Raw genomic sequence first — 13,514 nt, 5'->3', positions numbered from 1 at the left:
CTAGGAAAATACAATACTCACGGAGCAAAAAGTACACACGAGCAAAGCACAGTGACAGGGGTTAGAAGGGCGGCTGTTTCGTTGTGTGTGTTGCTATCTTAATACACACACACAGACACACACACCACGTTCAAGGGTTTAGACCTGTATTTACCTGCCTTGTGCAGTACTTTTGAGAGAGTGAAAGATAAAACTTGATTCTTCCCTGAAACTTGGGCAATAGAAACTTTTAAAAAACAGTTGTTTTTAGGTTTTTTTCCTCAGCCTTGTTCCTAAGAAGTAGTCCCTGAAATTATTTCTGAAAATGACAATTCCTCAGAGAAGGGATTTGTATGAGGACTTCAGTTTGAGCCTCTCCTAAGGAGAGAGGCCTCTTAATTTAACATGTCCACCTGATTCTAAAATCTACCTTTAGTCAACCTTTCCAATCCATTCTCTGCCATTAATTTCTTTCCTTGCAAGCACAGAAAAAAGATGGTCTTCACACTTCAACCAAGGCACAGACGATTATGTGGAAATCTATATTAAAATTCAACTTTAGAATTGCTTCCAGATTAAAAGTTTAAAAATCATATAAAGTTAAAGGGAACAGACTCAACAAGAAGTCTGAACCATGGTGAAACTGTCTAAGTCCTTTGGGGAATAGAGGTTCCAAAACTGAAGTACACTGGAAGACTTGCTTATTCCTGACTTAAACATAATTTTAAAATATTTCCTTTCTTACATCAGAAAGGCCGATTTCTACCTTATTATAGTTGAGAACAGATTTTTTTTTTTTTTTTTAGGGAAATGTCCTTGAACGCAAACACCTGTGACACCTGTGAACATTTCTAACCGTCAACTATGGGATTAGGGGAAAGTCAGATTTCAGAGTATTAATTGAATAGAATGGCCTACCTCTTACAGTAGCAGATGTTTCCTTATGGTACATTTAATGAGGAAAGTGAGAGAGTGCTATATATTAGTGATAAATATTCCCTGGGGCAAAACTCAGGGTTAGGGGATGGGGTATGAGTAAGTCTAGGGAGGCAAAATGGAATAGTAGGACCTCCTGTTGCCAGTACAAATCCCTCATTTCACCAAACACTGTACCTCTTAGAATCTTGAAGTGGGAGCTAATCATGCTAAAGAGAACTGAAAGGCCCAAGCAATCTATTTATTGCTTTGTAAAGTTCAGTCCTGTGGACACATTAGTTAAAAGAAGCAACTCCCAATAGAATTAGGAACAAATCACCTCCCTAAATATGAAATGCAAAATTACATATAACATCGTATCTACAGTGTTCCTTCATTTTTTTCTCGCTTTTGGCAATGGCCTTTAAAAATTGGAAAGAAGAGTGCAGGGCCCCTAAGTTTCTGAATACTCTCTTACATACTGTATACATAGAAAACCAGGGTAAGGACCCCATCAGAGGTGGGGAAAAACAAATGAAATAATCCAAAGCAAATCTATCCATCAATTTACTTGTTTTTCCAACGTTTGGAGGAAGAGGTCACATGTTTTAAGATTTTACTGAGCTAGCTAGACCCTTCATAGGCATTACTATGGAACCATCACAGCTACTTCGTAAGGCAGCTATTATACAGCAGACTCTGGGGACACAGCACACACGGTTCCTGCCTTCTAAGGGGCACAGGGCAGGTGTAACCAGACGTCACACAGTGTTATGTGAGGTGTGACAGAGGGAAGGTTCCATGTTCTGTGGGGAATATGTTAGGGGAGGGCCGTATTCAGGACCGTAGAGCTAGGATTCCTCTCAGGAATCCTTTTAGAAAGGAAGACTCTGGTTCTGAGCACAAATCTAGCTGGAAAACCCAACCAGGAACATAAAGGCAGCACTAAATGAATGTGTTCAGATTAAACGGATATCTTTTACAACTCCTCACATATTACTAATATGTTTTAAATTTTTAATTTTAAATAGACATGTCTGTAAAGCTGTCATGGGAAAGGAAATAAGCAGCCCAGTTGTACCACTAAGGTGAAAAATAATTCATAGAAATTATTCTTCTTAAAAGTATGCCTCAGTATCAAGACATGGATAGTCTCGTAGGCTTTTATTTAAAAAAAAACCCAACAAGGGAGGGAGATGCATGAGGGAAGGGATGTGGGAACAGATGTATATGTATGACTGATTCACTTTGTTATAAAGCAGAAACTAATTAAAAAAAAAAAAAAAGAGAAATCTAGAAACAATAAATGCTGGAGAGGGTGTGGAGAAAAGGGAACACTCTTGCACTGCTGGTGGGAATGTGAATTGGTACAGCCACTATGGAGAACGGTATGGAGGTTCCTTAAAAAACTACAAATAGAACTACCATATGACCCAGCAATCCCACTACTGGGCATATACCCTGAGAAAACCATAATTCCAAAAGAGACATGTACCAAAATGTTCATTGCAGCTCTATTCACAATAGCCCGGAGCTGGAAACAACCTAAGTGTCCATCATCGGATGAATGGATAAAGAAGATGTGGCACATATATACAATGGAATATTACTCAGCCATAAAAAGAAACGAAACTGAGCTATTTGTAATGAGGTGGATAGACCTAGAGTCTGTCATACAGAGTGAAGTTAGTCAGAAAGAGAAAGACAAATACCGTATGCTAACACATATATACGGAATTTAAAAAAAAAATGTCATGAAGAACCTAGGGGCAAAACGGGAATGAAGACGCAGACCTACTTGAGAATGGACTTGAGGATATGGGGAGGGGGAAGGGTGGGCTGTGACAAGGCGAAAGAGAGGCATGGACGTGTATACACTACCAAACGTCAGGTAGATAGATAGTGGGAAGCAGCCGCAGAGCACAGGGAGATCAGCTCGGTGCTTTGTGACCGCCTGGAGTGGTGGGATGGGGAGGGTGGGAGGGAGGGAGATGCATGAGGGAAGGGATGTGGGAACAGATGTATATGTATGACTGATTCACTTTGTTATAAAGCAGAAACTAATTAAAAAAATGAATAAATAAACTTAAAAAAAATGGAAAAAAAAAAAAAAAAAAAAAAAAAAAAACCCAACACAACTCTAAAAGATAAGGCAAAAACTACAATTTTACTTAAAAAATGATCAGGGTTTCTTGCAAGTTTCTACTGATTCTTTTTCACTGAACACAATTCAGAAGATAATTCTTCCAGGGATGGGGGGCATCTTACAATGAAAACCTGCATAAAAGTGTTTACAGCAACTCTATTCATAACTGCCAAAACTTGGAAACAACCAGGATGGCCTTCAATAGGTGAATGGCTAAACAAACTGTGGTACATCCATACAATGGAATATTACTCAGTGATAAAAAGAAGTGAGCTATCGGGTGGGATAGGGAGGGTGGGAGGGAGACGCAAGAGGGAGGGGATATGGGAACATATGTATATGTATAACTGATTCACTTTGTTATAAAGCAGAAACTAACACACCGTTGTTAAGCAATTATACTCCAATAAAGATGTAAAAAAAAAAAAAAAAGTGAGCTATCAAGCCACAAAACACACACAGGAACCTTAAATGCATTCTGCTAAGTGAAAGAAGCCAGTCTGAAAAGGCTACATACTGTATGATTCCAACTGCATGACATTCTGGAAAAGACAAAACTGTGGATGTAACAAGAAGGTCAGGGTTGTCAGGCGTTACGGTAGCAGCAGAGAGAAGGGGTGAGTAGGTGGAGCACAGGGGATTTTTAGGCTGTGAAACTATTCTGTACAGTATCGTAATGGTGGACATATGATATTATGCACTTGTCAGAACCCAAAACACTGTATGACACAAAGAACGAATGCTAATGTAAACCATGGACTTTAGTTAATAATAATATATCAATATTGGTTCATAACTGTGACAAATGTACTGCACTAATGCAAGATGTTAGTAACAGGGGAGACTGTGAGGGTGGTGGTGATGCAGGGACCTTTCTGTGCTTTATGCCCAATTTTCTTGTGAACCCAAAACTTCTCTAACAGTTAAGTCTCTTAATTAAACAATCTTAAGACAGTTTGAAGAGGAAAGAGACTGGTTAACTTGAACAGACAGACAGAGAAGTGATTCCATTTGTAGAATGGTATGAATTACTACCATCTCACACACGTTAGTCAATTATGGTGTAGTTTTAACTGAAATAATAGGTGTATAATAGAACACCAGGAGAGTAGTGTAGAATTATCTTTATTTCAGAACTGATGGGACCTTAGAGATGAATAAACAGGTTTAGATAAACTCAGAAAATAACCAATCATGACTATCTGAGAAGGGAAAACTGTGTTTCGTTTCTGCTGGGGCAAACTGAATGTGTTAAAGTAAGTGTTATGGAAAAAAACATTTATAGTTGCTAAGGATGCAAAGAAAACCTCCTGAAATTTTTATTTATGTTAGTACGTTGGAATGTAGCCCAAATTACTACATATGTTTGTACCTAAATGGTTTAATTTAGTTGGTACTAATCTTATACACTCTTTGAGGGTTCCTAAAGTTATTTCTTTATCAACATAAATGATCCACCTTTTCAGCTATTTTAAATGTCAGGACAATAAACGTTCCACTGGCACAAGTGAGAGGTGGTACAGCCTGGGGATTCGAGTATGGGTGGTGGAGTTAGACTGCCTGGGTTCAAATCCTGGTTCCACTACTCACTGGCTGGGTGATCTTGGGCAAGTTACTTAACCTTCCTTGGCCTTTGTCTCCCCATATGGAAAGTGGGGACAACAGCAATACTTATCTCATGATTAAATGAATTAAGGTACATTTCACTTGTGCAGGGCCTGGCCCACAGCTCTCAAGTGTTAACTGTTATTAATCCCAATAAACTGATTTTACGAGACCACGCCTGATGGCAACATGAAGACACCTCTATGGTGATACTTCTGCTACTCCTAGAATTAATGTTAACATGTTGGCCTCCTCCACTGAATTGTACTCAGTGACAGCAGGAGCCAAATTGTAGTCATCTTTGTTAACAAAACACATTTAAGGAAATAGTTCTCAGAATAAGGAACTACACTGATTTACTTCTTACTGGGAAAGAAATTTTAATTTCGGCTAAAATTCATACTGTTGAATTGAAAACTTTTTATTTTCAATTGAATTGAAAGAGGAAACCAGGTAAAGTTTTAGTGCACCATACTTTGGCCCAGTGACATTACGGTATATCACAACTTTAAGATCATCTGTGCCTTAAAGTATTTCCCCTGGGGAGACTGGATTACACCGGGACGTTTGGCTGAAATGCAACCATGCTGAAAAGAGAGAAAACAGCAACTGGAGGTTCAAACTGAACATCAACTGCAAGTTGAGATCCACACCATTTTTAGTTGGTGAGAGCTCTAATTCACAATTCAATAGTTCCAGATAACAGATCAAATCTGCGCTTCCGGTTTTGAAAGGCTCTGGTGAACCCAGTGAGTACAACTTCAGCTACTGTATCAAAGACTGATGTTCATTTAATCAAGATGGGAAATAAGGGTTTATGATATCCTAAGAAGCAATAAAGTTCTTATCTTCATGTAAACTACCCAAAATAAACACCAAGGGCAGCAAACTGGAAAAACACCCCCAAAGAACAGAAGACTGGCTTCTAAATAGATGGCCTTTTCATTTTAAGCAACAGACAAGTATTTAACTAAATTATTCTCCACTGACACTATTAAAATGGTTTTGCTCTTGCTATCCAAATGGAATTTCAGATCCACTTAATTTCAAGAAATTGACTGAAATTCAAATCACTGATTTGGTGTATTTTAAATGGTGCTATGTGCTCTATGCGCTATTTGTGCTCATTACCATATCGAAGTGGCTGGACTCAGATGTATTAAGTCAGAGACGCCAAATTAATTTCTTAGACATCTTCATAAATAGCTCTAAAATTATTATGAGGCTTGATGATTGAAAACCTTTCCCATTTCTTATTGTTCACTGGTGACATAATTTAGATCAGATAGATATTTAGTATACAGGATTCCCAGAATTATAAAACCAGGAAGAACCCTAATGGGCATCCAGTCCAATGTCCTTACTTTCTAAGGAAATGAGGCCCAGAAGAAGCAGATGAATGTAGTAGTTAAAAGCTTGGGTTCTGGAGTCAGACAGACCCAGTCCCAGATTGGCAAGTTATTCACTGCGGGACCTTGAGAAAGTTATTTAAGCTCTCTAAGCCTCAGTTTCTCCATCTGCAAAATGGGATCAACAATTGTACTAATCTTTATAGCTTTGTAGTAAAGACTGGATGAGCTGAACACTCAAAGTATTCAGCAAAGATTAGCACACTGTAACTACTCAGTAAATGCTACCAGTTATTATTATTATGACTAAAAACTGACTCCTAAGGCAAGTAAGCAGCAACAGAACTAGAACTTGAGTTGCTGCACGCATCACAGTGTTTTTCATCTAAACAGTACCTGGGATAAAGATTCACTGGTCCTGACAATTTAAGTATAACTACATCAAATAGAAGGATAACTGTTTCAGTTTTTCTGCTGCTGAAATGATCAAAATATTAAAATGACGATTACATACTGAGGTGTCAAATTCATGAAGATTCACATGTATTTAGCTTTTCATGAGCAATGGACATTACATGTTTACCTTTGTAACTGTTAAATTGTATGCTTTTAAGTATTTCCCATCAAAAGCTGCTCATATAAAAATAAATGACAAAAGTTAGGGCTCACTTGCTAATGATCTTAAATTTGACCCTGATTAGTTGCTATATGGACTAAGTCCGATATTCTTAATTTGTGTCATCAGTCAGATATCACCATATCCTCTACACGTCTGCTATGGAGGAAGAAGAAGAAGGACACATGAAAGAAAAAGATCACATGGATCTGTAGGGTGAGTGAGAATCAGTTTGGCTAATACGGACTCCTCAGAACCCAGCAGCCACCAATCACAGACATCTGGAATGCAATTTCTGTCAACATTGTGTCCTTATGTGATTCAGCTCAGAGTTGAATGTTTTTCTTACATTAAAAAATGAATAATTAAGAAGGCTCATAAGGAATATTAGCTTTTTATAATATGCTCTCAATATTCCGCATTTGTTAATTTTTAGTTAGTTGGCAGTCTTTTCAATAAATATTCTCAGACTGTCAAGTGGGTGCTTAAAACATTTTCTTGTAGTAAACTAAAGGTCACTTTTCTCCTAATCTGGAGAATGATCAATGTATATTGATCTTTAAATCTTTAAAAATAAGAGTAACTGAATTAAACAGACATCAGCTCAAACTACAGTGACATAAGCTCAAATATAAAAACATGAACAAAACCCAAACACCTTTTTATATAACACCAATGTGATTCAGCAGACCAACAGATGAAGAAAATAGTAATTTGAAAAGTGGCAATTTGTATCCACAGCCAGTATTTAGTATTTCAGTGACTAGAAATAAAATTGTTTGGCAAACTTACCCGCATTTTTGCACAAGCATCTTGGGTTGATTCTGTCCCCCTGAGCTCTTTTATCAGCATAGAACCTAAATACTGAAATACAAAAAAATTTAACGATTTATGAAAAACAGAATATAAATATGAGTAGCAATTTAAAAGCACACTGTAGAAGTACTACTGGCCAGGTTTCCTGGCTGTAGGCTGCTGCATAACTTTTAAAAACTAACGGTAACTAATTCTAACAAATAAATGCACGTATAGAGAGAATGCAGCAGAATTAAGCACAGTTCTGAAAGCTGTAAATTGCTCTTTATAATAAAACTGTAGCAGTTTCTAAAGACGCCATCTTTCAGATCATATTTAACTGCAAAATGGGGGCATCTAAAAATGTTTTCCCTTTTTTTTTGAGGCAGCTATGTCTGCAAAAATAAATCACATCACTATCTATGTAATTACAGGGTTGTATGAGACAGCTGAGAAGCTAAGCAACATGCACCCCATTTGGACTTAGCTGGCTGCATAGGTAATTAACGTTAGGCTGTTCTTAGGCAGAGATGCAGTTTTGGACCTTTTTCATTCACAGCTGTGTGCCCTGTGGTTGATCCACTTGAGAACAGGCTGGGAGCGTGCGGGGAGGGGGAATGTCATTCACAGTTGTTCCACGGCCCAGAGAGCTGAGTCTTTGGTGCAAACTGACACCAGAGGGGCTGAATGGGGCAGGAGAAGGATGAGAGTGTCTCCTCCCAGGAATGACCAACCACTTTGCTGCTAGGTGATAGGCTCGAATACGGCCTTGGTACAAATCGTCACGCATGCTTCAAATTCTGGCTGGGGGCAAATAGTTTTTAGCAAAATGTCTATTTTGTCTTTCTATCAGTTGACTTCCCTTCAACCTTCTGAAGCTTCAACAGGGCTCTTTCCAGTTATCATTTTTCTCTAATTCCCTTCAAAAAATAGAGCTCTATATGTCCTTTTTAGAAGAGTGCATTAAAATAATTATTTTCCTGACATGACCGAGGAGGCCCTGGCACTCTGTAAAAACTGGGCTGGGAATCAGTCCTACCGACCCGGGAGGTCCCTGACTTGAAGAGGTTGTGCAGGGGCACAATAGCAGAGGGTTTGGTCAAAGCCTTCCAAGAAAGGCATGCTCAGAAAGGCTCAGGGATTTGGCATTTGAGCCTTGGAGGAGGGAGGCATTTCAATCCCACAGTTTTGGGAAGATCACTGTTGAAATGAGTCCAATGCTTCCAGATATAAGCAGTTAAAGAGGTGCAGATAGCACAAAATGAAAAAAAAAAAGGCTAAATTGCTGTGAGACAATCAGAACATCCACATCTTCATCAAATTAAGGAAAATGATGGTGGTGAAATCCTTATCTTTTAAGGTATCAGGAAATTTTGTCCTAATTGAAACATTTATTTTTAAGAGAGACAGTTTCAATGCTCCGTCCTGGGTTCAGCCACTTTCCCTGCTGTAGTCATAACAACCACCTGCCCCCAAACCAATGGTACCTTTTGAACATTTACCTGTTCATATCATTCACAATTCTCAGCTAAGCCTGATTCTCTCTCCTATTTCAAAAAAAAAAAAAAGCCCAGTACTGTAATATAATCCAAATGATGACAATGAAAAGAATCTGGTATTTATATAGAGCAGTAGACCCAATGTTTTGAGATTTGTAAGTGGAAATGTCTATATGTGCTGTATTTATACTCATCTCCATTTTAAGATAGCAGTTTATCACATTTAATTTAAAATATACAACTATATAAGAAGACAAAACAGACCTTAAGCTTACAAGATTAAAAGGGTTATAAAGCTCTATTTATTTGGACTTTCTCTGTGGTGAGAAGGCTACTTTAAGAAAAAAGAGAAGGGGAGAACATTTTAGGAATTTCAGTGATGGACATTTGGGGATACCTTCAATATAAAAGTAAACAGGTTAGAAATGTACCCTCTATCCCTGCTGGTACCCAAGTACTGAATTCTGGGTAACTTACAAAAGCTTTGTAATCACACGACTGGAAGATGAGCTTTTCCGGGTGGTGTTGCCAGTACTGCACTGGAGTTGAGGCTGTGGCTTCGTTTGGAGGTCGCAAGGTAATGGAAGGTTCTCCCCAGTCTCCTGTCTGAAAATCACATTTATTCTAGAGGTAACATGAGCAGTAGGCCAAGTTCATTCCCTATAGCTGGCCTGAGTTCATCTTATACCTGTGTGCTGTAAATGTGCAAATGTGTATTATATGTTTGTTATGGTTTTATATGTCTTAGCATCATATTTCCCAAAGCTGAGTTAATTTTTGAGGTATGAAAGAAGTTGACCTATTCTATTTTTAGAATGACACCCTAAGATAAGTAATTTTAAAATAAAACGTGAATATATTCATAAATGATTTACTAATTTTCTGTTCCAACAGAAAAGAACATACAATCTTTGAAAGACTTTTCTGTTTTTAAACTTGACTATTTGAAATTTTTAGTTTGAACTGCTTTTGCATTCAGAATACACAGCTCCATAGATTTCAGTTCCCAGTTAGGACATGTACCATGTACTCTGAATAATTTTATATCTCTGGAGAAAAGATACAGTAGGTGTGACACTAAACAGAATTTTAGAAGAAAAATATACTAATGGATGATACCTAGTTTCCCTCCTCTGAATTCATTTATATCAATACAATATTACTGTGGTTGTCTTGGATATACTCAGCTACCTCCCTCAGAAAACCTAAAGCATGAATGAAGAATAAATATTTAAATACCAGGTTTGGTCATACATGCGTATACATGTACTTGAGGATCCTAATCACAAATACAAGCACATTCCCATATGCTGGTATATCATATAGTACATAAATGTCCACAAAGACAGACCTAAGACAGAAGGACATTCTATCATTTTAATTATCATTTTCCATGAGGTTAACCTCGATATGTTTTATTACTGTAATGGTTTAGTATGAGCATCTATAAAGTCAAAGGCCCGTGTTGGGAGATTTCTCACTCCTTTCCCTCGTAAAGATTCTGATTGTTCAAGATTTGGTTCTTTGTTGGACATAACTAAATCTAGACAACAGGCAGATTTCCAAAGCCACTCTCCTCTAACCTGGATTTGGTTGGTCTTACAGAATTATGAGAAATTACCTTTCTCAGGAGCTGGAAGAGTATAAAGAGGTCTCATGAGCTCCAAAACCAAGTAAAACCTTGGCTAGAGACAAAGTTCCATAGAAGTACTGGCAAAAGGGTTGACACTAGGATTTCTTAAGGAGGATTTTCAAGAAGTCTGGGATAAGAATGCCAAATTTTGGATGTAGGTGTATGTTTTTGGGGAAAAAAAGTCCATAACTTTCATTAAATTCTTTGAAATGCTCTAGAAAGTTCAAAAGGTTAAGAGCCCCAAGTCTCCAGGAAGAGCTTAAATAGGATGTGTGTTTTGGGGAAGAGGAGTACCATTCCAATTTCTTTTCTGTGCAGTTTGGACTTACATTAGGAGGAACATGAGGTGGCTGTCATTACTGGAAAGGGTTAGGCATAGGCTTTGCCGTCTGGAAATTCTAACTGGCTTTAAAAAACAAAAGAATTCTGGAGCCCCTTAGGAATGCAAAGGCCTTTTCATAGAGGCAGAGGAATGCACAAGCCTTTTCATGAAGCAGAGAGCCTGAAGCTTTTCTCCTTAAGATGGGTGACTCTCAACCTCGGGAAGAGCAAAGTGAGCCTCGTATTATCTCCTTGGCTTCTCACCAGAGTGTGTGACCAGTCAGAACCCCTCTGCTCGTCGCTTACGCTCTGCCCTGAGCTACTCTGTGTGTTAGTTTTGTTCTAGTTGCTGATTTACTCTCACAGGGCTCCATTCTCCCATCTCCTGTCTGTTGATATTGTTAAGGCTTTACCTGGAATATTTACTTTAGCATTTTTAAACAAAAATCCTATGTTTTATGACCCATCCCTGACTCATTCTTGAGTTTTTTCTTCATGTTTATACAAACTGTTATTTCGTGAAAGCAATAACTGATCGCAATTAAATAATTAGGAGTAAGTCTTCCTCTGACTTCCTATTTTGATCTTTTCTTTTCCTTCTCTCTCAAATGTCTGGATCTCTATTATCTCTCCAGTCTTTATTTCAACTGGCTGTGATTTGCTCTTAAAAAAACTAGTATAAAATAAAAAATGCAGAATATGCAAATTTCAATATTATTTTGAAGCTGAGTGTAATCACCTTTAAATAAGTTAAAACTCTGGAAACATGCAGCTGTGAGTCCTTAACTAAAAGCTCTCCCCACATTTAGCAAATCATCCTCTAATCTCCCCCCATTAACCTTTTCCCCTGTTCTCCCCCCTCCCTTGATAAAGCAACAACAACAGAGCAAACAGGTGCTGTACATTTAAGTCACAGGTAACACTGTTAACGGAACAACAGAAGTTTGCACACAACTTTGTGGAATGATACAAAAGGAGCTGGTTGACCTCAAAAGATCCTTCGATCCAGTGTCCGCGGATGTGGCAACCCAAACCAAGCATCCAGTCTTCACGTTAGCCCTCTCATCATTTAGCTGAGGTTCACCTTGGCCAAGCTCAATGGGCAGTTTTCAGAAAAGCCTGAACAGACATGGCAGGAGCTGGGGGTACCATGGGTTGCGGGGCAAGGGTTGGGGGGTAGGGGTGGGGATGGGTGGGTGAAGCTGGGGTTATGGGGACATTTGAGGTGTTTGTACATTAAGCATGCAAATCATATGCAAACTCATTCTCTAATTGCTGAATTAATTCAGGCACTTTTATAATTGAATTTCAATGTGAGTTCCACATATACTTAAAGCAGAATGCTGATGCAAATATTTACATCATCCACAGAAGTCGCAGCAGCCATTTTGGGAACTACAAGCCCCAGCATACAGCACCTCAGTCTGGAGATCATTTCCATCTCTTATTTGACAACCACTTGAAGAAATTAGTGGTGCTTCCATTTAATCGGTTTAGGCAGCGCCATCATCTGCTCTCCTATGACTCCACTTTGTCCAGAAATCACAAACCACTGCTTTGAATCCAGAGTGATCTGACACACTTTCCCTACGTACAATGGGGGGAGATAATTACAGGGAAGAGAAACAGAATCCTTACTTTATTTTCTTTGAGGCCCAAAAAACTTTGCTCCAGTCCAAATATTTTAAAAATTCCCTACAGGGACTGAATCTACCTTTCTGGAAATAGAAACTGAATTTTGTCATACTTAGTGCTATTTCCAGAAATTCGTTTTCAAACTGAGGGAAAAGTGTTCTTAAAATTGAATTTATAAGGAAATAATTTTCCTTTCCTCCTGGAAATTCATCAACTGATTTTTTTTAACCTTAGATCTAAGAATATTTAGAAGACTCTGCTTGTACATGTTGACTTTTCTCTTTGGAATTAATTCTGTGGGAATGGATGGACTCCTCATTACTCTACTGTAAAGGGTAGATGTGGCCTTGATCCTTGGGGTGGGATTCAGTTTCACCTGGTTGACGGACAGTAAAACCAAAAGTGCGCAGAGAACAAGGGTGCCTTAGGTCTCCATGCTTTTGGAGGCTGAATTACAGCAGGAATGAGCTATGGAGGAAAGAGGTAGAGTGGTGATAATATGGAGGAGCTGTAGAGACCAAAAAGCAAATAAGGGGTTTTGCCTCGCATATAAAATAATTTCAATTGTGAAGCCCAGTATTAGCTCTTGTTAAATAGTACATTCGTATCTAGATAATATCTGTATTTCTTCAGGTAAGTTTAAAACATTAATTATTTCCAAGTTTAAAATGCTTGTTAAATATTAAATAAAAATCCAACAGACTTAAAAAGTCTTTTGCCTGAAATAATGGTTTATAATGAAGTCTTATCTTTACTGAAAAGTAGATCTAAACATGGGTTACGATGAAGCAACACTATTTAGTTAGAATAACAAAATAAAATAAAAAAAGTCTGGGGTAAATGTCTGTCATATTGTAAACTATGAGTGACTGGCAGTGCTTTTTAAAAGGCTTAAGTAATTGCAGAAGAGAAATTAAAATGATCCAAGGCACTCTTACTAAATATCTTCAGGATATTTCTTTAAAGCTTAAAATACTTGGAGAAAAACCTTTTCTTTAGGTTCACGTATTGAATGCTCTTA

The 13,514-nt window shown here is 38.0% G+C and overlaps 1 protein-coding gene across 19 annotated transcripts in view; it reads right to left on the bottom strand.

Moving 5' to 3' along the window:
• Positions 1-13,514, bottom strand: part of ANKS1B (ankyrin repeat and sterile alpha motif domain containing 1B) — a gene marked incomplete at both ends in the record, with an annotated part of 1,149,683 nt that overhangs the window by 49,481 nt on the left and 1,086,688 nt on the right. For all 19 annotated transcript variants that reach the window (XM_081250042.1, XM_081250054.1, XM_081250053.1 and 16 more), the window contains 2 exons: positions 7,403-7,474; positions 9,382-9,510. In XM_081250042.1, the coding sequence (XP_081106168.1) occupies positions 7,403-7,474; positions 9,382-9,510 (201 nt within the window). The remainder of the gene's footprint in view (positions 1-7,402; positions 7,475-9,381; positions 9,511-13,514) is intronic.

The sequence above is a fragment of the Mesoplodon bidens genome (assembly GCF_964165515.1).
Source record: "Mesoplodon bidens genome assembly, chromosome: 11".
Lineage (NCBI taxonomy): Eukaryota > Metazoa > Chordata > Mammalia > Artiodactyla > Ziphiidae > Mesoplodon > Mesoplodon bidens.
Note: the sequence above shows the minus strand (reverse complement) of the source record. Positions and strands in the feature narration are given on the sequence as shown.